Source organism: Symphodus melops (assembly GCF_947650265.1).
Source record: "Symphodus melops genome assembly, chromosome: 19".
Classification (NCBI taxonomy): domain Eukaryota; kingdom Metazoa; phylum Chordata; class Actinopteri; order Labriformes; family Labridae; genus Symphodus; species Symphodus melops.
The window spans coordinates 8842476-8870090 of record NC_136709.1 but is presented as its reverse complement, the minus strand read 5'-3'; the positions used below and the strand labels follow the sequence as shown (position 1 = coordinate 8870090).

Genomic DNA, 27615 nt, shown 5'->3' with positions numbered 1-27615 from the left:
AACAGTTCAAACAGTCATGTGCCAAAGAACTGGCCTATTTGTAGACAACAATTCCCCTGCTTTATTTGCTGCACGTTTCCTTCATTTGAGAGCATAGCACAATAACCTTTGAATTACATTTATTTTATAATATTTAAGTACAAACCCTTTACAGAAAAACAACATAATTTACATGAAAACAAAATTTTGACTTTTATTGTGACCTTATAAAATATTATCAAAAACTTTTATGAGAGACAACCACTTAAAGCAAGAAGCAGTTAGTAGCAGCAAGGTGTGGTATAATATTCAATAAAATGCCCATTACAACACAGTAAATACAGAGAATATGTTTTCATCTATTAAACAGAAACTGAGATATTGAGTTCATCAAACGTTTTAAAAGTAAGAGTTGCAGGGATTTTTCAATACAAAAATGCCACCTTGCCTTGTAGTGTGAATATATTTAACCCTTTAAGCACCATTTCTATGGCATGTTTGAGTATTTGAAATCAAGCTTTTCCACCATTTTGTAAAGAACTGCTATTCACAGTGGATTTTTTAACTTCTATCCTCATAGACTGACTCTCAGCTCGGGACTCCAACTTCACTCCACCCGAGATCCCCAGGGTTCCCAGCACAGCCTTCCCCGTCTTCAGGCTCTTGGACATTGGGATGCGGGTCAGCCCTGAGCGAGTTGGCTGGGCATCATGCCCAGGCTGTTGACAATAGGGAAAGAGAGTACAGTTTCTCAGGCTGGAGAATGAATACAGTACAGCGCTTTGTGTGGACATGATGTGTAAATAATGGAAAAGGGATTAAACCCATTATAGGAATTCAGCATGTATAAGCAATGTAACTGATCATATGTGTGAAAGGAACCGCGTGAATGAAAAATGTAAATATTTAGTCATTCTTTTACTTCGATCCCAGCACTTGCCCAGGCTAGGTTTCAGTGAGCTGTTACAGTTGAAAGGCTGTTTTGTTTCAGCCACAGGGCAAAGTGCCCTGCATGCATAGCTGTTTGTGAATGTAAACACAGAGTAACAACTATAAATTACAGCATGACTGTAGCAAAGTGGCAAAATGCCACATCATTAGCTCTGGTGCTCTGAGGCCCACACATAGGGTCATTTCTGTCACGCCATCTATCTGATCCACAAAGAGCATATTACAGGGTCCAATGGAACCCCATCTCTGTGTTTCTTCGTTTCCCTTTCTTAGCAGTGTGAGATGAAGCGGTTAGTAAACTTCCCTTATGAAACTCTCTATAATGTATGCAACCATTGTCACTCTCAAGATAAAGGAGAACAGACTTGTTTTGACAAGAGCTGTGTTTTAATCTTATCCTGTAACGTCTTGATAAAACACAAATAGGTGTATCGTAGGTATGTTCTTGACATCCACAGTACCTACCTTTTTTTAATGATAGCATTCCTTAAACCTAGTTCTTGAGCCTTTTCATGTAAACAGTACATTTCTGGTGTATCACATAGAATGCATGAACTAAACTCAAGCTATCCGAAGAAAGCTTTGCATTTGTCAATTTGGATTAACTAAACCTAAAACAACTTACCATGCTTTGTGTGGGTCTGGATGAGTTGGCTGTGACAGGGGATATTGTGATACTGCTCATCACTTTGCTCTGTGTGCTCCTAGTAGTAGTGGTGGTGATTTGGCGTGGGGAACGTAATACTGTCCCTGTTGATAAGGTCATCTCTTTGCTCTCAGTTACGGAAGTCACCGGCCTGACTACCATCTTCGGGGTGTTGCTGTTGCCCAGATGAATATGAATCTTATTATCCTCAGTAGTGGTGATGATACCAGTGTTGCTGTGACCCTTTCGTATTGGCATTGGGACCATCTGCTTCTCCGGGGTAACCTTGAACACAGCTCGGCCCATGGTCATCTCCTGGGGTTCAGGGGAGGCAGATGCCTCAGGAATTACAGCGGTGCTCACAGTCATAATTGAAACAGGGGACAAGGGTCTTCCTGAGCCAGAGGACAGAGATCTGCTGCTTTCTGGTGATTTGGCTCTGGATATAGTTGTGATGCTAACTGGAGACTTGGCTCTTTCAGGGCCCTTAGATCCAATGGGGGACTTTTTCTTGTGGGTTGAAGCAGAGTAAGTGGGAATGATTGTGATCCTGGATTTTGGTTGAGATGGGTTGGGGCTTAGAGGAGCTGAGCTGGAGAAAACATCCTCAGCAATAGGACTACGGATCTCAAGACACGTCATGTTGTTTTGGTGGTCTGGTGTGACGCGGATGTGTAAAGGCTGCCCTTGCTTTGGGGACATTGTTAGTTCAGAGGGTAAAAGACTTCCATTAATTTGCAAAGGCTTTTCTAAGTTTGTCTCATGAGCCGTGTTGTCTTTCTTCCTCATCCAGGGAATCCAGGATTTTTTCATACCCAGGTCGCTACTGGATGAAGAGAAACGATCAGCGCCACCACTCTTTTCTGCTGGCTTTTTCAGGCACTTCTGTCTGAAGTTGTTCATGATGTGATTCTCCTCTTGAACAGACTTCCTGATAAATACAGCTGGGGTATCCTCCTCTGCTGACCCATTGAATGATGCCTCTGTCTGTACTCCAGTGGATGTCACAGCAATGTCCACCATTCTTCTCCCATTCAAACTGGGCCTTAGGGCTCGACTATGACGCTTAGCAATCTCCAATTCCTTGGTAAGATGGAAAACTTCCGTACCCATGTTCTTGGATTTTTCCTCCTCTTCCAAGAACCTCTGTTGCAGGATAGAGTAATCCACTTGGAGCTGGGAGAGTTGGTCTTCTTTATGCATCAGTTCATGGATCTTCTCTTTAAGGGCTACAACATCAGCCTGCAGTTCCCTGGTTTTGACCTCCTCCCTCATGCACCGCTGTCGGAGGTCTTCTTCCTTGCTTTCCTCTTCTCCTTTTTCGATTGCTTTATTTCTTGCTATCTGACTCCTCATTTCCTCCACCTGCTGGGAAAGAATATTGGCCTTGTCTTGTTCAGTCATGAATCGTTTTTCCAATATGTCGTACTGATCCTCTGTCTTGATCAAATCTCCCTCAACAACTTCAAGTTGTTTAAGGCGGTTTTTCAGTCGCTCAATTTCAAATGTCAGCTCCTTAACTTTGTTGTCTTCTCTTTTAACAGGTTCAGACATTCTTCCCAGCTCACATTTCACTGCACTATTCACTGATTGCTTTTCTGCTTGCTCAAACACATCTAATCTTTTTTTCATTTGACTGACCTTAGAATTAAGATCTGTAGTTTTGTCAATCTCATAGGCAAGCTTGGTGCTTAGCTCCCCCTTTTCAATGACGAGGGTTTCAACTTTGGTTTCCATCTCTGATTTCAATTTCAAGAGTTTTTTGCTTTCCTCTATCAGTTTTTCAGTCACCTCCATGACTTTACCCTGCTCAACTTTGACCATCTTACTCATTTCTTCATGTTTCTCCTCATCTGACTTTAATCTTTCCATCAGGGTCTTTCGTTCTTCCATCAAAGCAACAGTCAATGACTTCAGCTTACTCAAGTCATCCTTAAGGGTCAACTCAGACTTTTCTAGCTTTAGTTCAGAAGACTCCAGTTCTTTCATACGGATCCTGAGAGTGAAGACTTCATCTGAGAGCTCTTTGGTCAGGCCCTTCTCTTTCTCAAGAGAAGTGTGTAACTGTGCACTCTCAGCCTTGCTTATGTTGAAGGCAGCCTCAAGTTTCTCCACCTCCATTATTCTTTTTTGGAGCTTCTCCACTTCCAGCCTCAGGTCTTTACTCTTACTATCCTCTTCAAGAAGCCTCTTTCTAAGCTCCTTACACTGGTTTTCAGTCTTAGTGATCTCTTCATCCTTTCCCTCCATCTCAAGCACACGCTTCTTTAAGTTTTCCAACTCAGTGATTAAGTTCGAATTGCCACTTTCCCCTTTCCTGATCTTGTCTCTCAGCTCTTGCAGTTCCTCTTCAGATTTCCTCAAGGCTCTGTTGTTTTCCTCTTGTTCCTCTATTTTATGTGTAAGCCCTAAAAGTTTGGCATTGAGTTGACGGTTGTGGATCTCATGACTGGCCAGCTTGGCGCTCATTTCCTCGTGTTGTTGGGTGAGTTTGGCAGATTTTTCCTTTAGCTCAGCCTCCAGACTCAGCACCCTATTGCCATCCTCCTGACCACGCTCCCTAGCTTCACTCAGCGCCTGCTCCCGCTGCTGAAGTTGCTGGCTTAGTTCCTGGACCCGCTGGCTCTGTTGGTCCATCTGATCTAGGTGCTGCTGCCGTTCATTGACCAACATCAGGGCAAAGGACTTCAGTTTGACTAGCTCCTCTCGCACCTTGGCCAGACGTTTAGAATGCTCCTTCTCCTTTTTCACCTGGTAGGCCTTTTCAGTTTCAAGCAGCCGTTTCAGTCTAAGATTGAAGAAAAAACAGAATTGAAGTATTACTTTAGTAAAGTAATGATTTTACAGACAGATAGCTTTGTGTCTGTATTTGCCGTCATGTCATGAGGATTAGTAATCCAGGATGAAAAAGTTAATCCCTGTCATTGTTTTAGTGGTCATGAAAGATAATCTTGATCCCTTTCATTTGTTCAGGTCTCATCACTTTTTATCTGCATGGAAGATAAAATCACCACCCACGCAAAATAGGAAAACACAATATACTAATTTTTTTTATATCTAGTTAAATCTAAACCATAGTTGACAGATAGTAACTGAGTGTATAGTTTGAGCCATTTCTATGAGAAAGAAGGAATTCTATATATGCTAGATGCTACATAAAGTGGGAAAACTGGCAAAGATCTGCACCACAAATGCCAAACCCCCCTGGTATTATCTCCCTGTTGTTAGGATAGAGACCAGGCACAAAAACTGCTAGTGAAAGTTTAATACTCTCTCACCAAGTGGTCTTCTTTTCTCTTAGCTTCTTTCTATGCTGCTCATGCCCATTCAGATCCCGGCTCCAAATAAATGCATGCAAAGCAGATTGAATGCAAAGCTGCATCCTCTCCCTGCACACTCCCAGGGACATGCAACATTCATCCTGAACTGTTTTTGCATTGCAAAAGAAAACAAATGAATACAGCATCCAGTCCAGCAACAGCTGTGCATCCACAGCTCAAACATACATTCTCAATATGAGCCTTATTTTGATCACATCCACTATAGTGAACACAGTCACAATTTCTCAGTGACTTAACAACCACAAAACATTTTAAAACTTACCCACTATGGAAGCTCTAGTCAGCACAAAAACATTCTGCCATCATTCAAAATCCACAAGAAGAAGCGTTCGACAGATCTTCAACCATCAAATTGCAAGCATGTTATCAGGACAACGAAAGGTGAATGAATACAGTACAGCAACATCGGAACTCTGGTGAGTGATGTCACCCCATCCATATAAGGCAGTAATGTGTGTATGAGAGTGTGTGCTGCTTAACTCTGGACACTGTGAAGTGGGCGGGATCCTTGCAACAGGAGGAGTGCTTTGCAAAACTCTCCCCAATTGCAATGCTTTCATAAAACATTGCAAGGAAAACAATTAAAGCCTGTTTATCCCCACAAAACTTACACAATAAAGAATATGCAAAAATACATTGTCTTTTACTGCTCTTAGTGTGTATTTGCTTGAAATTAAATCATATCTCCATCGGCCAAATTGCACAGGATATTGACTCTGCAGATTAGAAGCCAAAGTCTCAGTGGTACAGTAGACAAGAGAGTATGTGTGCTGCAGTTCCACTCAGGGGGGAAACTGAACTTAAACTGGGTTTCCTTGCAAAGTTGACATGTAATGAGAAAACCAGATAGGGATGAGGTAAATGTCTCCCTTGAGGTGAAAAAGATCTGGGAGGATATGTAACCATGACATTTAGTCTATGAAGAGTATACTCTGGCTTTTGCTTTAAACTCCTGCAAATAATTCTAATAATATAACAAACCAATTTTTGCACAACCTTCACAAATAAGTTTGAATATTAACGTCTTAATGTGAATAGAATGCAAATGACATTAGACATGTGAATGGATTACAGCAGCCTTCATTGCCAAGTAAATTCATGGTTTTGGCTACTGTGCGAAGAGGTCATCCAGCTCTGTAAGTGCCACTCTTAAAATTCAAACATGCACAGCCAAATGTCATTGATACACCCTAGTAATTGGCCTTCTTAAATTTCTTTCATGTAAAGGTTGAAGTCATGATGTCAGGGGTATTTGGATCCAGTGTAGTAATGTAGTCACCATAGTTTAGTCTTGCAACGTGTTGCTGTTACTGAGGAAAAAAAGAACTGGATAACCTTTCTTTTTAGTATTTTACAAGGCAACTAAATGTGTGCAATTTAAATGAGAGAACATTTCCAAAGTAAGTACACAGGTGTTATCCATAAGCCAACGTAAGCCACAAGAGAACATTTCTTTGGTCATGGAACAACATGTCATCCCATGCTTCCAGGGGAATTTGCTCAGAAGCAGTGCAGCCCTTTTGTACACAGAGACTGAGGATTGAAGGAGATATGAGCTGCCAAAAAGCTGCCAAAACACTGTGTTGTACATTAATGACCTCTCTTGACAGAGTAAAAGCATTTACAGTAAAGTGCTGAGAGTCAGTGACTGTGTACAGTGTGTAAGATTTATGTGGTGTAAAAAGAGAAAAATCAGAAAGTGTCCACAATAGGTCTGTCCATACTGTCCATTCAGACATATTTGAATTGTGTATAAACTCATGTGAAAAGGATTTAAAATGAGAAGAAAACAGTCATTTACGTTTCAAATGTCAGGTGTGCATTCCTATTATGTGTGCGTGACTTTGCACTATTTAGAAATCCTTTCCGTAACAGGATCTCTTTCTTCTGATAATCATTACACATACCATCCTGCCACTTAAATATTTCAACTTCTTGACATATAAATTGCTTGTTGTCTTAGAGGGTGTTAATGGCTAATGGTGAACATTTAGAAAGTACCTCTCCTGTGCCCATCCTCTGCATTCCTGCAGTTGTTTGGCACAAGAACTTTGACTTTTCTCTCTTCACTCTCACCCAGATGGCTGGAGGAGATCACCTGGATAAAGGTGAGATAATGACATGCTTCCATCTCACCTGAAAGAGTGAATGTCAAAACAGGGCAGTACTGTACCAGACATAGCAGAAATGTGCACGCTACTGCAAAGGTGTCACTTTGTTTGTGCACATACTGTCCAGTCTGCCTTAATACAGGATGTGATTGTACGTTCTCCTTCCATTTTCTGTTTATGTGTCTATTCTGGAAGTCAGTTTTGTGTCCTTCTAAAGTGACAGACAAATCTGGGCTCTGCAGGTGCTGACAGATCATGAACCAAAGCTCATCCCCTTTACTCCCTCTGTGAGGTGACAGAGGCCAACCTGTGCTTTAGCCAAGGAACCTGCTGGAAACCACCTGGCATTAGAAGGAGGTCACCTCTTCCTTGTATGCAAACCAAGGATCAAGTGGAGGTAAAGGAGTTCACTCATGATTTGTGCAATGTGCTTCCAACAGACACCTGCTTTAACTATTCCCAATTTTAAAGGTCTAGATAGAGTTATTCAGTGTTTTTTATATAGGCTAACAGTTCAGTTAGGAATAATATGTCACACAATGCAACACTTTGGACCGACCAAAGAGGATTTTTCTGAAGCAATCATGGTTCCCAGAGGATGATGCCCAATCAATTAAGTGATCCCTCACATCTCCACTAGTACGACCATTATTGGGTGGATGGAATTATCTTCCATTTCGGATAAATTGTAGTAGCTGGCTTGTATTGTCTTGTTTATGTGACTCGGAAAATGCTGTCATAAGGTAGTAAGTGGAAATATGCATTTAAAGCATATAAATGCATATTTCAATATAACTGTAAACACAAGCTTATACCTACTACGCTTAAGTATTTTAGCATTGACATTGTGTGCATGTTAGCATGTTGATGTTAGCTCCAAGCATAGCTGTGTTTTATAAGAGTGGCTGCTATGCAGTTCTATTAACTACTTCCACATGGACTCTGTTCTTATTCATGCATATATTCAGCTTCTGCCTGTTATTCAGTGCAGTATTTCACTCAAACAACATAAACAGAACATGCCGTAAGAATTGATTCAGGTTTCCAAATCCCAATTGTGTAATTTGGTAATTGTGTTGAAATCACAAAACACCAAAATTACACCCTGGCTAAATTATTGTATCCATGTGTGCACAATGAATGACACTCAAGGCAGAACAAAAACTTTTTTTTTTTGTTTTTAAAAAATATATATATTACTCTACACTACACTGTACTGTCTCATGAAACCAGCAAAAGGAGTAGCTTTGATACTGAGCTAAAGTCTGCTGCTCATTTCCCAGCCTGCTTTCTGGTGTGTGATGGCAGCTTAGCTGTCATGACTGTGATTTAGCTTCCATGGTCTGTTTCCTGTGTCCTGCCGTAAAAGCTTAAGGAAGAGATGTATTCAGTGCCTGGGCTAGGTCAATGCTGCAAATGAACTGTTTGATGTTCTGGCAGAACATGAAATGCAGCATATAAGTGGTCTCCAGTCTGCTCTTTGACTGACTATATATATATGTATACAGCCTATAAACTATATGGTACAGTTTCCCTCTCTTACACTCTGTGGGACTTACTTGCACATGCTTCATGCCTGTTGGCATGTATGCTAATATACACAGCAAGCACAATTAATTTACTTAAAGAATATACAAACAATGCACACAACATGTAAGTGTAATTGTGTGAGAACGGACAGCCATGTGTGATGGGAATTGCAACAAAATATATTCCCTAACAAGCAACAGCCAATTAAAGTCTTTCATCAGCAAGCAATTACGTTAATTAGTAGGGCCTCTTTCCTCATATACATTCAGAGCACATCTCTCCCTCACAGCCAAGCCTGTTTGATCTGTGTGAGGCCCTCCACACACATGATGTAACCACCCCTCTCCCATGTTATGAGGATTTCTTTCCACGTGACCTTTCATACCCTGTCTCCCCTTGAACATCAAGCCAGGTCACAACCTTCAGTGATGACTTCACTTTATAGATGATGTCATGGGATGTCTTCTGTTGAAGCTCTTAATCTACCTTCTCTTGTATTTTTCTCCTGCTCCTCCAACTGTGTCTCCATCTCTGTATCTAACCCTGACCTCTCCATTTCCTGCTGCAAATAGCCGGACACCTTCCCCACCTCACCCTACTCCACCTCCCTCCTCCCTTCCACAGGCTGTACTTCTCACTGTCACGTGTGTATGTGGGGTTATCTCTCTAGTCACCAGCTCTCTAACCCTTCTCTGTCATGGCTGATGAGGCCATTTCTTCACACATTCTCTGTTGGCAATGCATGCCTTCGCCATATTTTTCCTGTGGATTATCTCACCTTGTAGACTGTATAAATTCCACCATGGTTTTAAACACCATGCTGTTGTGCTAATGCATGTTTTCAGCTTCCCTTTTCCCATTTCACCAGCAGCCTCTTCTTAATCTTGTCTCCATTGCTGCTAAACCCCCATTTGAAAAACATGTACTGTTTGATTTAATATAACAAATTAAGTTTGACAACAAACACTGTCTTATGATACTTTACTGTTTTGCAAAAGTTGCAACATTTTTCTATTATCATATGTAAATTTAATATACTACAGTACTTAAATAAATGGTTTAGTCAACAGTTAAAGTTCTCTTTTCTCTTTTCCTGATGGAAGTTTTTTGTTTGTTGCATATTTTCAAATATTAGATTTAAAAGCTTGTGCAGTGAGAAACCTGCCCAAGATTCCTCTAAATGGTGTACCATGTGTAAAACATTACCTCAGGAGATCAATATATTATTTTAAGCATTGTGCTAAGGGTTACTTTGGTTACCATTTGTTATCATTTCTTCTAGTTACCAAATGATAATATCAAGCACAACCTTTGCCACGGATCTGATAAGAGTGAAGTTCGATGGTTCTCCTGAGTTCCTCTCCCCCTCACCTTTCTCTCTCCTGCTCCAGAAGGTTGGTGAAATCGTCGCTCTTGTTCATGTAGTCTACATGTTTGCGTTTCTCTGTGTCCAGCTCATGCACGGTGCGGCGGTGGCACTTCTCCGCAAGAAGCAGCTGACCCAGCATCCTCCTGTATGTCTCCTTGTGCTTCTCCTGCAGACGCTCCAGCTAAGAAAGGGCACAAAGAAAGCACAGCCATCTGGGAAATTACAGAAAAACAGCTAAGACTTACAGCTTATGCTGCTGCCTGCCAGCTGTTTACAGGCACAGATGACCACTAAAGTATTAATATCACAGATGAAGTCAGTGCAATTTTAACAAGTTTGTACAGATTTCTTCCTTCACTTATTCAATTTTTTGATTGTATTTTCTTCAACTGAGTATTATACAACAAAGTGATTGTTGGTTTCTCTTATATTAAAACCTGATGATGCAGACTTGTTGGTGTTTACACTATCCAGACTATAACACCTGTTAATATAATATAAAAATGTATCCCTTATTGGTAATGTAGTTTTGAAAGTTGGCCGTCAATGGAAACATTGTTTTGTCTGGTGCTGAATACTGACCTCAAGCATAGGCTTTTGGTAGACACTGTGGTTGTGCTGCTTGGTACCAGTGATGAAGCTGTCCCTCTGCAGGGCCTGCAGGGCTGTACCGGAGACTGCAGAGCCATACTGTGGTTCAAGGGCCTCTTGGGCAGTTGGTTTAGCCCTAAGCATGCAGATTACATCCTCCCTGGCCTGAAATCACAGAAACGTATATAGAGATATCCAAATGTGTTTCTGTTCCCACAGTCACAAATTTGTTTCTCTGTCATGTTCAATTGCAACTTTCAACCACTAGATGGACCTATTGTGCAAAAAATCCAAATCCAGTAAAAGTTCAGTCATTTCTGTTCAAATGATTGAGAGTAAACCCATTATGCCTTTCCAAGGAAATGTTTTCTTTCCCTTAATACAGTAATATACTACTTTTACAGCAAGTAAAAAGCCCAAGGGATATTACGCAATATGCAATATCAAACAACTCACCTGAACCTCTCCCTCCATGATTCCAAGCAGCCTGAGCAGATCCTCTTTGGGCAGATCAATGAGGTCCCCTCTCTTTTCTCCAGCTTCAGGGGAATCACACAGCAGCTTCTCTTTGTCAGAGATCACCTCAACCTCCACCTTCTCTTCATCCTCCTTCTGGAGAACTTTAGGGATCAGGCTTTTTACAGGGAGACCCACTTCTTGAACTTGGCTGATGTCAGTGTCCCCCTGTGGAACACCAAGGACCACATTGGCCTGGCTCTCCACCCCACTGCTTTTTGACCTCATCCTCTGGCTGCACCAAGAACAGAAGAACAAGATTTTTGTCATGTCACAAGTAGTTCAGTCATTTTAGTTTTAACTGAAAGTTTTTCGTCTGCTGAAATACTAGTGATTGTGTTGCCTTATTATAGACATTCAACACTTATTACCATGGCCTTAACTATATTTCCCCATATTACAACTTCCTACTGCATGTGAAACTGAACCACTCTTACCCAATGACAAATGCACCAACATGGAATCAAGCATACTGTACGCCTCCTAACACACCTCTCTATTCTATTCTATTATTCCATGTTCAATTCATAACCTGAAATATAAATCTTTAATCATGTGTAGTTGTATGGCAGTTTGTGCATTCCTGAGTCCTGACCCTTCTGCTCTCTCACCAGGGTTGTGTTTCTCATGCTGAGTGTTGATGGTCAGGAGGCACTTTTGTGACACTCCAGGGTGCCTTAATCTTTATTGCTGATGTTTAAGGTCAGTCAAATATTATATCCAGATATCGGAAATAAATTAATTGATGACAGACCTCTAAATAAGATTTTACTATATTAATCAGCTCTAACAAGACATAAGGTTGAGATGGCCATAATCATGCTGGAGCTGTAGCCTTGATTGCTTAAACAGGCATTGGCAACTGACATCAATGTACAGTTCCAAGCATTTTAGCTAATAAAACATTATTTCAGGGGTTACTAAACTGTTTTGTTTTATGTTCCCACATCTAAGCTTTTTTTGAGTAGTTTAACCAACACTCATGATCCGTTAGTGTGTCTTCCAAAAGTCATTAACAAAGACTTGGTTATTGACTCACCTTTCTCAGCAAAAACGCCTTAACCATTTGCAACCACAAAATACTGCAGCCTGACTATCAAGCAAGTCCACCAAAGGTCGCATATAACTCCAATTCGGTTTTCATTACTGGCTTCCAATACATTTAAGAATACAATTCAAGATTTTTGTGATTACTTTTAGATCCCAGCATTGACAGGCACTGGCCTATATCTCACAGAATTGTTAGGGCCTTACTACCATTAGATATTTTAGGTCCTCTGATGAGGGTTTGCTGGTATAGTTCCGACAGAAGACCAAGGGAGACAAGACTTTGGAATGCTCTGCCTTATATTCTAAGATTTATGGGCATTGCTAACTCTTTTAAAAAGAAATTCACAACCTATGTGTTGAGGCTTTCTTTTGCTTAATCTGTTGTATATAGTGATTGTTTTGTTTTTGGTTTTTGTTTTTCAATATTTTGTAAATCACTTTGTGACTCCCTCTTCTTGTGTTGTGTATTTTCCTGTCAAATGAAGTAATAAACTGATAAACTATTTCAAGAAGTTATGAAATCCTATTTTACTTTACTCATGTTTTAAAGCTAGTTTGTTTTTAGCTGTCACTATGTCATACTTATTTCCATTTAGCTATTTCAACAGTTTAACTGGCACTTTTAAGTACCTTAAATTTCATGTTTTATACCTTTCTAATAACATTGTTTCAACATCTGCTTGCGACTCGTTTTACTTTCTCAATAGCAACTCCTGAGTTTTAGTTTGCAAATGTTGAAGGACAAAGCCTGAGAAACGTCACCCACAGTTACATTGTGCCTGTTATTAAAGTCACATTCACGCCTTTTTGTGAATAACGCTTCATGAAATAAAAAAGAAACACCTTATTAAGTAGGTTAAAAGTTGAAAATCAATAACAATTTAAATCAGTTTTTAGCAAAAGTAGTGACGTGAGCAGGATGTAAAATGGCAGGAATTATACTTTCTATTTCTATTTTGAAAGGTTCAAAAGTATAAAGATAAATCGCTTTTGGTTTACAAAAGGCTACATGTTTATCTTCCTCTGTAATAATGGTCTGCAAAGTTAAGAATGCAGTCAGTTCTAATGATGCCTGAAACCAATCTCTTTGGAGCCTACCTGTTTCCAGGAAAAAGACTCAAGCACATAACGAGAAGAGTGTAAGATAACAGCAAACACATCTGGGTTCAGACAGAAAAGAAAAAGAACTCTGACAAACTAACGAATTAAATACTACATACTTTATTGTAGTTGTGGGAGTTCATTGAGTGCACAATGGCTTAAAGGAGAGCTACTGTAGTTCCTAACTGGAGATTAATTGCAGGAACATCTTTCCTGTCCATAATTATTAGTTTCATCTGCGGGCTCAGTATCAGTGAGTTACAAATCATAGCACAGTAGTGTACACAAATCCTTAAAATGTTCATCCCACCATTCAAGCAGTGCCAGAAGGTTTGAATGACTGGAGAGATGCCCAGTGGTAGAGGGCATTAAAACTAGCACCAGTGGGACATGAGTGATGAAATCATAGAAACATGTGCAGCGCTGTAAATGACACGGGCAGAGTTCCTCAGTATGGTGACAAAATGGTTGACACTGAGTTAGGCACCACGTTTATTTTTAATATCTGGGCGGATGCCATGAAAATTCAGAGAGCTACTGTAACAGCTTGCCTGGTGTTGTGGTGTCAGCTTGAGAGCATGCAAGGTAGTGTTGGAATGTGTGTGAATCAATTGACTTTTAAAAGTTTTCTTGACATAATTCATTAATATTCAACATGTTTTGGCATTACTCAGCCATTACAAATTTCATAAATAAATCAGATTAGTATCTTTCTTTTAAAAAAATGTAATTTTTTCTGACTTCATCTGTAACTGAAAAGACAATGGATAGTAAACATCTGGAGGGAAATATACAAGTCAGCCCACTTTAATAACTCACATAGCAACTGCTAACTTTAGCTTTCCACAAATTGCTAGAAATTCTTTATCCAGGATTTTAAAACAAGCATAGGCCTACTGAATTATTTCTAACCTTTTCTGCTTGAAATTGCTTGTGCTAGCTAAGTATCGTAGCTGACAGGGTCTTATGAACTTTTTACCGGGAAAATAGCCACTTACAGTATGGTTCTAAAACCATAGCAATAAGCTAAAGAATGCCAAAACAGTCCATTGGACTTTGTTTCTCTCGCTATATCAGTGCTTTTTTAAGTTACAAATGGTAATTTAAGCAATTGTGTAAAGATGATGCCATAGTTTTAAGTATCATTTTAAATAGTCTCAAAGGTTTAAGTGTCCCTAAAAAAAACATTGTTTTAAATATTCCCTAAGAACAATTCTCGTTCTTAGCTTGAGGGTTTGAACAATTTAAAATCCTTACTTAACCAATGTGAAAGACAACAACTGCTTAGTACCTTTACTGGTGACAAGATATTGTTTGACAACACTTTGTGACCAAATTCTGTTTGTCATTGAAGGTGACTAATGACAAGTCTTTGATCTATCTTGACTGGTCAGTGAGTCTTGATTGTAGTAAATTAGCCACAGCAACACACTGGGATTCCTAAGGCAAGTTGCCAGCATTCCAGTCTGACATGCAACATTCCCAGTCATCCTTATGGAAAACTGATGAGAGCTGCCAGACAATAATCCTTTACTCTGGTGTCTACACCAATCCACCACAATGCCCAAACACTTTAACGGCATCTTAACCTTCCGTGCAATGTAAAGGATTGTCAGGCTTCCAATTGAGGTTACCTTTTTAATATGAAAGGGTGGCCCAAGGTCCCAGTCAAGGCCTCTCTCTAAATTTAAATGCAAGATCCTTATTCTATATCATGGTTTGGGCAATCCCAGCTGTCACAAGAAGCAGTATTTATAGGCCAAAAGAAACATATGTTACGGTCTAAAATAAAAAAGGGCAATAATATGTTTTAAATGATTTGCAAGATAGACACCATATCGTTAGCCTAATAGCATATTTGCGTAACTTATATTTACTCATGCAGTACACCATCTTTGTATGTAGTGGCAAAAATGCCTAAGTCAAAGAGAGGACTTAGGCAGACAGTGATTTTAGACTCCAACAAGCGTTCTGATAGGCTGAGGATATAGGCAATAAGGCAGGGTGATGCAGCAGTGGTAGGAGAGTAAAGTTAGGCAGATATCACAATTTGGCAATTATGCTATTAGGCTAGCGATATACATTATCTCTTCACTTACTCGAAGAGAAGGCAGTACTTTTCTAAGTTTTGAGGAAACATTATGTCACATGTTTAGCATGTCAAACAGTTGTTCAATAAGTAGATTAGTCAGTCAATAAAAGTTTAGGCAAAAGGTAAATAATAAATGTTCAACAAGTCAGCAAAATATGCCAATTACTAACTGGGTTTGGACTGGTGGTTATGCAAATTACACATCAAGGTGTCAACGAGGGTTTTCAAAATACAGAGGGGCATTTATTACCAAATGTCCCAAGTATGTTTTATCAAAAAAAAGATCATTCTGGGCCATTTGTTTGCCTTTTTATTAGACAGGACAGCTGGAAAGACAAAGGAAATATAAAGTGCAGAGAGGAGGGGGTGGCCATCAGCAAAGGGGCGAGGTCCGATTCAAACCCAGGACAAGGGTTTGAACAAGGACTAGCTATCCGGCGCTCCTGTTTTATTGTGAAAGTTAGTTTAAACTATCACAATTTTACAAAAAAGTTGTCACAATTTTGCACATCATTTAATTTGTAGATATTTTTCAGAGCTGCAACTGCTAGCTAGAACATTAGCTTTCATAAGGTTAGCAGAAATGCAAACTGTTAGCTTGATGGCAGTCTTTAAACCCATTCCCTATAGGCTTACTGCATGTCTGAGGACATGGTCTCTTGTAGCACTAGCCTTCTCTTTAAAGTATTCCAGCAAAGCCAGTGGTTATTCAGAAAGATGATTACAGATCTTTGGACCAGTCATCCTTTTCCATGTGCTTGTTATTTTTTTACAGTCTGGGGAGGATTGACTTTTATTGCAGAGATAATATCTACTACCGGATTGCTATAGCTGCACTTAAAAGCTTATGTCTAATAGAATAAGAAAATAATAAATTGGTTAAGGAATTGCTTATAACTTGTACATGTAAAATCTGCCTTTTTTTTGAGCACGTCTTCTGCATACCACATTCAGAACATTTAATAGATTAATCAACTTTCACTTCAAATGGTAACAATAAGACTTTTAATTGCCCAAAATCATGACTGTATGCACAAGGGTCAACTAGCGAAGCGCTTGCTGGTGTCTGACAGCACTTGTCCAAGCCTTCAGTTGTTACACATGTGTTATGTTGTATTTTACACACCTTATCCCTTGAATAATAAGTCTATATATCTACTTTACAGTGTTCTGGTATGTGGTATCTACATATAAGAAAGGTGAAGAAGTAGAGGGGGCTAGTGATAAAAGTAGGACTTGCAGCCAAATGAATTTGCCAGAGATGCGGGATGAGGATAGCAGCTGCATAAATGCAGCTACTATGCTATAGGAAAAATAATTAGTTTGATTCAGTGAGTTTGATATATTCACACCACAAACCCAATGTGACTAAAAAAGGAGAGGGAAATGTTCTTTGCATGTGAGTGTCTGACAACGTGATCTGTCAGAGGACACTGATAAAATGTAATACGCTTGGGAAGCTTTTCCACCTTGACAAGAAAAACAAACTAAACTGCCAAGATATGAACATTTCCATCAGAACTGTAGCTGTGGATGAGATTTTGAAGCTCCAAGTGCAATCCATTTGATATTGAAAGTTTTGTGAGTACCTATCTTCCATGAAAGGTTCACAAAGGTAAAGCCTTTTTTAAGGATTATGATGGACAGCGTGTTCCTGCCTAGACAGCCAATGACCTCCTGAGGTCACATTTTACATAACAGCCATGTTTTAGGGAGACAAAGACACTTGAGAGAGAGATGGATGGCAAGTTTAAACAGTGAGCAAGTTTTAACAGACAGCAACAATGACTAGAACATTCGCTTGAGATTGAACTTTTTGAAAGCACTTTTCTACTGATACTAAACAGAGCTGTCAAAGAGTATTCATGTGCAAACTCAAACATTTAAAGCTTTTCTTCCTTTAATGACAGCTTCTATAAATACCTCATAGTAACAAAAACTCCAATGTTGGCATGTCATACTGTTGCAAAATGTCAGCTTAGGTTGTGGGTTTCATCATGTAATATTCTCCTGATCACATTAACCTGATCCTCTCACTGGAGCCTTCTGTAGCTTCAGCGGTTAAGGTTTCAGTAACAAGCACACTAAGATAAATGCAATACTTCTTTATATGGAATTCCCCATTTCAATAACTATGTTGCTGTCAGGACAAACATTCTGGATCTTCACTTAAATAAGACCAAGTTTTTCCTGAATAAGTCATTTAATACTGTCACGTTTTTCATTATACTTTTGCTGTTAGCATGTGTGTTAATAATTCATTTTGAGCCTTCTGTGAGAGTTCACAGGAGACATGTGAGTACATGAACTCTGGGAATATATTCACAAGGGCAAGCAAGCAAATCCTTACAAGTTTAGGAATTCTGCAGCAACATGCATCATGAGCACTGACATGTATGAGAGACAATGCACATTTAATTCAGACATACAACATGCCACCCCCTCTGTTCTTTAGCCACATACTGTACAGTATAATGTTACTAAGCATATGGATCAAAGCAGCAGCTGGAAAACATGACTCACCTACAACTGTCAAATTTAATTGTTCTATAGATAAAATGAAAAATAAAAAGAATTATAAATGTTATTCATGTAACATTGAAGTGTGAATATGTTAAGGAATTCACATAGCAACTCCATTTAATTATTTATGCAAAGTGTCTAAACAAAAACTTCTTTTAAAGGACATGATTCTTTTAGACCAATAGCATGACTGGATATCAGCTTCACGGCCTGGAGATCAAGGAGGAGATCAAGTTCTGGCTGTTCTATGAATAGAAACAGCAGGACAACATATGGATGAAGCTCTCTCAGATACAGTACAATGTCATGGGGTCAGCCACTTGTCTGAAGTCTCCTCTAAATGCCGACCAGATCAGAATTCCAAAGATTGTGATCTCTGTCCTGGCTCGTGGTCCCACATTCTCTCAGAGGAAGAACAGAACAATTTGCTTGGGTCTAGTCGTTGCAATGTAGCAATATTTTGTCTTTTAGCTGTTTTAACCATGGATTAGGTTTTCTTTTTTTGCTGTTCATAAATACAGTTTGTTGCAGTTTAATTGGTTATTAATGACAATCCCAGTCATTCACTGTATTTCTAAATGAAATCATCACATGCCCATGTAACTTTGTAAAGTCTATGGGCATGCCAATTGACTGTAAGATATTTATATATAGATTATGACAGCTCCTTGCTTAGAGCTATTTACTGTTTGGTAGTTATGAGAGAGTATGTATCAATTGCACCAGTTTCGTCACTGTTTTCCCACAGGTTTTAATTTGGTGTTCTATTGTGTTCCGTTAAACCAGTCCATTTGAGCCTGGATTATTAATACATATATAAATGTATATGTAAATGTTGCTTTTGTTTTATTCTTTTTAAAACACAAAATCAGGAAAAGTTTTCACTTGACAGCCATAAACTTAACCTATTGCTGGCCTATTGGCATTTTTTTTTCCGCCATGCTTGTGAAACAGCTTCATGGATGTTGGTGTTGTTCTTTTTGTTGAAGGGTCCACCATGGACTGAAATAGCTGAAAAAATATTGGATAGGTTCATGGAATTGTACAATAACAATCCAGTCCCAGAGGATGAAGCTAATGGCATTGTCACTGTGAACATGCTGGTGTTAGCATTTTGCTCAAAGCACTATTGTGCAGATACAGCATCAAAGAAGCATGGTTTTAGACACTAAACCCTATTTAAACATATTGTTATAAAGTGATCTGTGTCTTGATTCATTGCCTCCTCAAATACAATCTGACACTGCTTTACATTTAAACCTCTTAGTCTTGATCGCGAAGACATAGCTCACATGTTTGTAAGTCGAGTGTTGGTCTTTTTTGTAAAGAAGCTCTGATAAGCCAGCAGCAAAGCAAAATCATTACCAAAAGGTGAATAAAGTAAGCAACTAACTGGTGAAGCAAGCTAAATACTAAGATATATTTGGGTGAGGTGGTGGAGACCAAAATAAAGGGAAAAGTAGAGCCACTTATGGTCTTTAACTTTTCATGTGGATACAGACACACAACTCTTGTGACAGTAAAATACAAGCATGACTTGTTCAAATGCTTGCTTACACATAAACCTTTACATTTTGCACAGCTAAATTAAGTTTTTTCTCTTTAGTAGAACAATAACGTCAACAGCACTGCACATTTAGTTTTAGTGGATAAGCATGTTGTTTTGTGGTGTTGTGAGTATTGTCTTATGTTTACTTTTTTAAACAGAACCCCCCCCCCAACATGTTGATATTTGGTCGACAGCACCAAGGGACAATGACCCAAAGAGAGCAGTCCTCCTTATCTTGGTGCAATCAGTAAATACACACCAGGTTTGTCCCTCCATGTCAGTGACATCACTGGAGAGAGTCTTCTGGATCTTTTGTTGCAGTTGTCAACACACACACACACACACACACACACACACACACACACACACACACACACACACACACACACACACACACACACACACACACACACACACACACACACACACACACACACACACACACACACACAAGCTCAGTGCATTAGTCAGGATTATGTCACTTCCCGTGCATAGATGCATGGGGAAAACATGGGTTGGGTAGAGAGGGTGGGGAAATGGTTGAGGAAAAACTAATCTTTTCCTCCTGTGGAATTAAAAAAAAAAAAAGATTACAAACCAAAGTTTGTTTTTCCACACAAGTTTTAAAGTTAAAATGTGTCAAAAATCAACGAAGACGATTCAGATGATCTTGGGTTGCCATTGCGTTTCAGGTTTTATTTTTAAACCATGGGAACATGAGTTATAAGTACCACTGTTCTGCGAAACATCCAAATGTGTCTAAACTGCATTTTTGGAATTCACGACCAGAGGCCCTTATACGACTGGAGCTGTGCATGTGTCAGTGTCAGCTGTTGTTGAGGCCCAGCAGGCGTATGGGGAAGACACAGACTTGCAAGCTCCATGCACCTCCCAGTATATTGTGTCTATGTTCATGCACATAGACTTTTTCTAAAAGCGGTTTAGCCTATAAGCACACACATAAACTCGAACACAACAGGCAAGCACAGCTGCACATGCATCATTGGGAAAGATCGGGGTCAAAGAGTTGATATATGCAGGAGATCATAAAGGTGTCAAAGAATAATAAAAGCTATGCGTTTGATGGCACAAGTCCTGCTCCTCAGCACAGTTTCTTAGATTTAATTATGTTGTTCTTTGAATTGATATTGCGTAATAGCTTTTAATCTTCTTATTCTTTTTGAAAGCTTTTTACTTTTATTTTGCCAGCAATTGTCAACAAGAACATGCACAAACAGCTTTATGTTTCATCTTGTACAGGGTATATAATATACCCTTTCCTGACTGAATATTCCTTGTGCTTTTATTAAGAAATGTGTTGTGCTGAATGTTGCATCAAAGACGCTGGCACTGCACCTCTCAATAAATTTTATAACCTACTTAACAACCAATGTCAATTGAGTGACATCGAGCGATAGTAATGTCATGAGGTAAGCCAGTGACACATTTAGTGCATCTCTGTCAATGCTGCTCTGGCAAACACCCAAGCTTGGCCCACTTCGTTTTAGTTTACACAGAGGCAACATTATCGATTTACAGTAAGAATGATTCATTTACAATCCATGTCTGATAAATGGCAATATTCACTTTCTCGTGCAGCGGTTTGGCTGATTGAGCTGCACTATAGGGCATGTTGCTGAGCTGGAGTGGATAAGCTCAGATAAGGCTGGAACAGGCACAACAATGTTAATGAGTAATCTCTTGCCACTTGTTCTCTTTGTCTTGTTTTAGCGGTGATATCACTGAGTGCACAGAGACCAAATCAGCTGGAGAGGGTGGGAGTCAGGGTGAGGTTGCACAGAGGCCCTGAGCACTGACAGAGGGGATCTTTGACTGAAACTTTAAGCCACACCTGCATTAGATTCCCTTACACAGGGTTAGATACATTGCATGTTTTCTTTTAGGTTTACTGAGGCAAAGAGATGTGCTGTTTGACAAATGGACAGCGACTAGCAGGAGCCATGCATCTCCTCCAAAAGGAGGATGACTTCATGTGGATGAAATGGAATTCCTTTTGGCATCATTATGAGCCATAAATATTAAGGATGAAAGCTGTCTTCCTTCTGCAGCTTGTGAAACCTCAAAAGCCTCCTAATGTTAGGCAGTGTGTGTTTATTTGTAATTTGTGTAATGCATTTAGTGTGTGTTCAATAAGAACATGCTTAAGACTTTCCCAGCGCTTAAGAGGTGTTGGAGTTGGCAGCTCTGGGAGAAGTTGAAAGTTGCATGTGTGCATTTCTATATGAGTGCATATCATTTAACATGAACTGCCAAATAAGATGGATTACTCCTTCTACATTCTCAATATCTCAGATAGCCATTATCCTCTGTTGTACCGTAAGGCTGTGGGCTTCTCCTCCTACATCCCAAGCACAGACGCTTTCTTACTAAATGGCCACATTCATAACAGAAATATAAGATGTAATTCATTGAGTAATGTTTGATTCATGACTCTTTTCTGTACGCAATGTCACACAATGCCGACTCTGTAGTGCCACTAAGTACTAAGTGTAGCCCTGTTTCTTCTCATGGCAAGGAATTAATGCAACATGTTGAGATTCATGTCATGTGAATGAATAAAAACTTAGCTGAATTAAGTGCATATTTCAAGAAGAGTTGTTTCATTCACATGGCGCAAAGTAAGTCATAGCAGAGCTCTGTTTAAGCCAAGTGAGTAGATTTCTATCAATCAGTTGTTTTTACTGTCTTCATAAATGAATGACAGCTAAGCTGCCGCACCTGTACCTCAGCTGTTTCCTGTATTTCAGACTGAAAGCAAAAAAGCAGATAAGCTCAACTTTGCCAGAGGCATGTGTTTGCGTCTGTGGCTTTTTTTTCCCACACAAAGGGAGGTAAAGCAAGAAAGTTTTTGTAGAGGAGAAACTAAGGAGGCAACGTTTGCTTACCTGCTCTTGTGTTGTCCCCAGGTTTAAACAATTAGTAGTCACACCAAAGGTAATCCTAGAGAAAAGACACTTAGTATCCTCTTGCAGCTTCTGGCTTGTGTGGTCCACTTGTGGTATCTACAGAGTAGTGCCAAGAGCCATCTCAAGCTCAGCTCCTCTCTCTCTGTCCCTCTCTCTCTCTCCTTTCCGTTCCTCAGGTCAGAGAGGGAATGCTACAGAGCACTAACAGAGCACTGTAACTCTCCTCTCACCCCACCCTCCCCTCTTACTCCTGCAGACTATCCAGTTCTGCTCTGCATGGCAGTTTAAAACACACCTCTCATTTTTCTTTCCCCCACTAGTGTTATGAGAAGTCAGTTGAAGAGTGTGTGAGAATCAAAGGCAGAAGGGAGATGAGGGGAGTGGGGAGGTCCTATTTTACTCCCTCTGAGCGGTTGACGGGAGCCGTTGCCCAGTGAGGAGAAAGGCAGAGGTGCTGTGTGATGTCCTTTGTCACTGGGCCAGATCTTTTCACTTAGTATCCTCTATTGTCCCTCTCAACTTTATTTCTTGATGCTAAAAGTATGGTTCTATATTTAACCCATCCAAGCTTGCCAACACAAGGGTTATTAGCAGCTGAGGCTAGCTGAATGCTAGATGTTTTGGCTGGCCAGCTTGAGCGCTAACTCCTCGCTGACCCTTAGTGACAGCTGAACCATGCCATACTATTCTCTCATGGTGGGAAAGTCCGGTGACGCAGCTACCCAGGCCCTAACAGAAGTCCAAGGAACCACCAATTGCTGAGGAGGGCTGAGTAAAGAGAAACTCTCCAAAACTCTGGCAGTCAGACTGCCTTTCTGGCCCAGCTTGCTGAAAGAAAGGCTATAGCAAGCTAGATGTGAGGAGCAGTTATGTGGCTCTGAATCAATAGGAATAGCTATTTACTGCCAGGGTATACTGTTGGGCTGGAAATGTGCACAGAGCAGTAGAAAGAAACTCCTAAACATAACTTAAGTTCACACCTTTTTATAAAAAGTATAGTCAACATGAATAATGAAAATGTTTCATAAAGGTGATTAGACTTTCAAATAAAAGCGTGTTAGTTCCGTGAAAGATAAAGAGATGATAAAAATCCTGTGACATTCAATCTTTTTATGGGTGACTTCATCCTGAAGGCATTAAGTCCCACATAATCATTTTAAATGTTTTAACGCTGCTCAAGAGTAATCATTACAATTGAATTGCCATAAAGAAAAGTTCAAATTCAAATTCTGATGACAGGGAATGAACAATATGACATTTCATGATAGATTAAGCTTTCATTGCAAATACACTGTGTTGCTTCATCCTGATCATTTAGCCCTTTTTTTGTTAAAGCATTAAGCTCCCCAGACAACAATAAAACAAACAAACAAACAAAGACGTGTTTTTTTAAAGCAGTAATGAGAAAAGAATCATAAGTGCACGCAATGAGAGTTGTATACAAAGTCCAAATGTATGGCACAACAAATAGCTAAACACCCTGTTTGGAAAGAACAATCTCCTCCTTAATAGATCTCTGTTTGATGAAATAATATGCAATCGGATCAAAATGCCAGTGTGATGTAAACGTCTCAATGAAGAGAAATTGAAAGAGGCTTGCAAAGCTCCTGTGACTGACTGTGATGCAATGCCATAGTCCTGCAGCACTTTCTCTGGATTATTTTTCTTAGAGCAAAATAGTTTTGCAGAGATGTGTGGAGGAATCTTGCTGTGCAACTCTATGGTATGGCAAGTGGATCAGCAAATAAATCTAGTTTAGACTCTTGCACCCTTCGATCTATCCTTCTTAACAAACCTCTCATGATGCTATTATTGATACTTTTTTAACAATGTAACCATTTTATTTAGCTCATTGTATGGCTACCCAGCTCACAAGTTGTTCAGATAGAAACAGCGAGGAAGTGGCTGAACAACATAATTAAGCATTTAACATCTCAAAGTCAGATTTCAATACCCTGACTAACCACAAACTAATACATATGTTCCAAGACTTCTGCTTGTTTGCAACCACTCAGGTTCATGAATAACATTAAAGTTGATGACATGTCAAAAATTTTGTTTTAAGCACATGATAGTTTAATATTGTCCCTTGCAGGTCTGGTTTGAAATAACAGGCTAACACCAACATGACAGGAAATGTTACTATATACATATGATCCCATCTTTATAAAGACTTGTTGATTTTTTTTTTTATTGACATAATGTGAAATCCTTGTCTTGTTAGCATCGAGAAGGTGAACACGTTGACATTCTTACTGAATCTCTAGGTGGAAACCGAAGCAAACAAAACACACACACACACACACACACACACACACACACACACAGCAGCTAATCAGCAGATAAACTCACTGAGGAATTATGTAACATATATTGTCGGTTCTTCTGACCAAAGAGCAGTTGCTGGATTATGTGGGTGTGAGGCTGACGTAATGTTCAATCAAATGAAACACACTTTAACAGACACAAAATTACACAACTTACAGTCTAGCACACTCTATTGTGAAATCCTTGCATTACTTCACTCCTCTCATTGTCCTTTGAACATTTTACCTTTTAGTTGTCTTAAAGGCGAAACACCATTCGAATTAAATCACAGAAATCCCCCCAAAACACAGCACATTTGTTTGACAGATGCCTCCCTCCCCACATATGAAGTCATCCCCCTACATGTGGTATCAAAGAAGAAGATCTATCCAAACTGAGGTCATGAGAAGTGTATTTTGATTGAGTGCCATAATATCCACACCCCAAATGAAGTCATGTGGTCAAATCCAGTGAGGAAGAGGTTTGTTATGATTTCACTCTGTATATATGATGCCCACATGATGGTGGTCCTGTCTGGGTCTATTGGGGCTGTGGTGGTTCTGAATCATGATAGAAAAGCGGGCTTGTTGACGTAGCTGCCATCCCAACACTTAGACGATGTGATCACAATGCATTCAGATTTAATTAATGCAAAATGGAAGATAAAATGCTGCCATGAGAGTTGAGCGCTGTCATCCAGTTGGAAGACAACTCCAGCATATATCTTTGTTGAAGGTTTTATCAAAAGACAGATTTGCATAAAGTAATTCTAATATTGGGCATAGCCATTAATTATTCCCATTAGCCAGTGGTTTCAACCAATAATATAACCTATATTAAATTTGCCTTGTTTGACTACAAGTATTTACAGACTTTGAGCCTGAATGCTCAACACAGGTCTCTGAGCATACCTTGTCATCACATGTTCCCCCCAACAGTCATGCCTGTCATCAAGACACTCCAAAAATTGATCAACTTGTTATTCTTCGTAGACATCAACTCAGCTCTCCTGGGTCAATTTCAGTTTTGGATGTGCTGACAGATGCTAATGAGCTGTCTTAGCAGAAAGAGAGATCAGAGCAGGATGAGAAAACTGGGAACATGGTGTTCTTAGCCTGAAGACGTAAAGGGAGTACAGTGATATTTAAGAAAAACACTGAGTCCAAAGAAAAATGAAGACGATAGGTTTAGGTCATGCAAAGATATAAAATATATGAAATTATCTTTTTGAAGATGTTTAGGCTTTTTTGTCCCTGGTAATAGGTCATTGGTTTAAACATAGACTTTGACATGAAGCGTCACATGATAGGAAGTGTCGTACTGAATAATCACAGCTTTGCTAATATTCAGAACAACAGCACCACATGGAGAATGAACGTGCTTTTAAACAAAAAATATTACATAACATATTATTCATTTTGCTTGACCAACACAACTTGTTATAGTCTAATTTGAACAGTACTGTTGCCAGTCAATGCAAAACATTTCGTGAACAATTTTCTTTTTCTATGTCAACTCATTATTGCTACTTTGCAATGTACATTTATCTGTTTTTTTCCTATCCCCATTGGCAGCTGTGTTGGTTGCATGTGGGATATCTAAATCAGTCCAGACAAGGACTGTTTGTTGTTACTTAAACTGAAGAGAAGATATATACGTTAGCCGTCCCAGTGCAGTCATTGCATATAAGCACTCATGGGCTTTGTTCAGACTGCCGCCCAAATCTGACGTTAACAGTTTTATGGTGCAGTCTGTCGGGCTTGTTTTTCTGTTTGTTTTGATTCTCGCCATTTTCTTTCACTGACCAAAATTAACTTCCGGCCTGCCAGATCTACGTCAATGGTGTCGCGTTGAGAGTGACACAGAAGACACATTGAAGCGACCAAGACATTCAGATTAAATAAGATCTGTAGGAATGTTATCTGAGTAAGATTTGAAACCACCTGCGTATTTGGTTTGAATCAGATTTGGAAAAATCCGATCTCATGTGACTTTTTGTGTTCAGACTGGCAATAAAACAAACCACTGATCTGATTTGAAGGCGCAACGTGAACAAGGCCAAAGAGACAAAACAGATGGGTAATCAACACAAGTGAGATTAACAAGACACAGGTGAGGACAATCAAGACAGAAGCGGAACACACAGAGGCAGGAGTAAAATACAAGAAACACAGAGGAGACTACAAATTAAATCATGAAACACTCAAGAAGCACAGAACTCAAGAATTTAACAAAAATGCGCTACAACAAGAAATGACTAAATAAAACTAGAAACACTTAGAAACACTAAGACACACAAGGGAATAATCGTGATCAGAAATAAGAAAGACAGGCAACGCCAAACGAGGAAGCATTCGCGCACAGAGGATAATGAAAACTACAACAAGAACTAGAAATCTAAACTCTGAAATACAAAACTAAAATGAAAAAATCATGATAGGAGATTAGGTAACAGCTAGGCAGACGTGAGTCAATGAGGAAGTTACCGCTTGTCACCTAGTTAGCTCATTGTAAATGACAAATTGATATTTTTAAATTAACGTTCAGATTTTGTATGGATTAAACAAAAAGGACCGAAGTAAATCACCCTTGTGATAATTCTTTGTGCTAAGCAGTAACTGCTGTATGCCTCCAGCAGTGTGTTGATAGTGCTGTGCAAATACGAGAGTAGAACTGATCTTCTCTCAACACTTGAAAAGAAAGTAATGAAGATTTAATCTTAGCCATTATTTTAACATTATTGCATCACGACAGGTCACTCTTTCAAACAAAAAAAATATTATTTACTCTTCCTATGAATGAATAAATCATGTCATATAGTGTTATTTGCAGAAAATAAATGAGACAAGAATTAGTCTACTGGTCACAATTTCTGTATCTTTATATAGTTTTGGAATACCTGTCAGACAGGAGCTCTCTGGTGAAGTGTGCACGATCTCCCTCTGTGTATGTGTTGGTTCTCTGCTCCACCTTCGTCCCACAGTCGAAACACATGTAATTGGTGACTCTAAAATTGCCAGTAGGTGTGAATG

The 27615-nt window shown here is 39.4% G+C and overlaps 1 protein-coding gene across 2 annotated transcripts; it reads right to left on the bottom strand.

The window, feature by feature from the left end:
* Window positions 1–102: 102 nt before the first annotated feature.
* LOC306840002 (filamin-A-interacting protein 1-like) lies at window positions 103–27615 on the bottom strand. Of its 2 annotated transcripts, none has more exons than XM_079368981.1 (6): window positions 27483–27615; window positions 10975–11269; window positions 10510–10683; window positions 9930–10108; window positions 1556–4364; window positions 103–698 (listed from the first exon to the last, which is right to left on the bottom strand). In XM_079368981.1, the coding sequence occupies exons 1-6, from the start codon at window positions 27575–27577 to the stop codon at window positions 492–494; spliced, it is 3759 nt and encodes a 1252-aa protein (XP_079225107.1). In that variant the 5' UTR covers window positions 27578–27615; the 3' UTR covers window positions 103–491. The 2 variants fall into 2 exon arrangements, with proteins under 2 accessions (XP_079225107.1, XP_079225108.1); XM_079368982.1 differs by lacking the exon at window positions 27483–27615 and adding an exon at window positions 22256–22484.

What these genes read in the sequence shown, in the direction of transcription:
- LOC306840002 (XM_079368981.1), bottom strand. Translation starts at nt 27,577, where the DNA reads ATGTGTTTCGACTGTGGGACGAAGGTGGAGCAGAGAACCAACACATAC. An exon ending in TCATGGAGGGAGAGGTTCAG is followed by an intron (nt 10,684 to 10,974) that starts GTGAGTTGTTTG and finishes CTGTGATTTCAG; the next exon opens with GCCAGGGAGGATGTAATCTG. An exon ending in ACCAAAAGCCTATGCTTGAG is followed by an intron (nt 10,109 to 10,509) that starts GTCAGTATTCAG and finishes GCCCTTTCTTAG; the next exon opens with CTGGAGCGTCTGCAGGAGAA.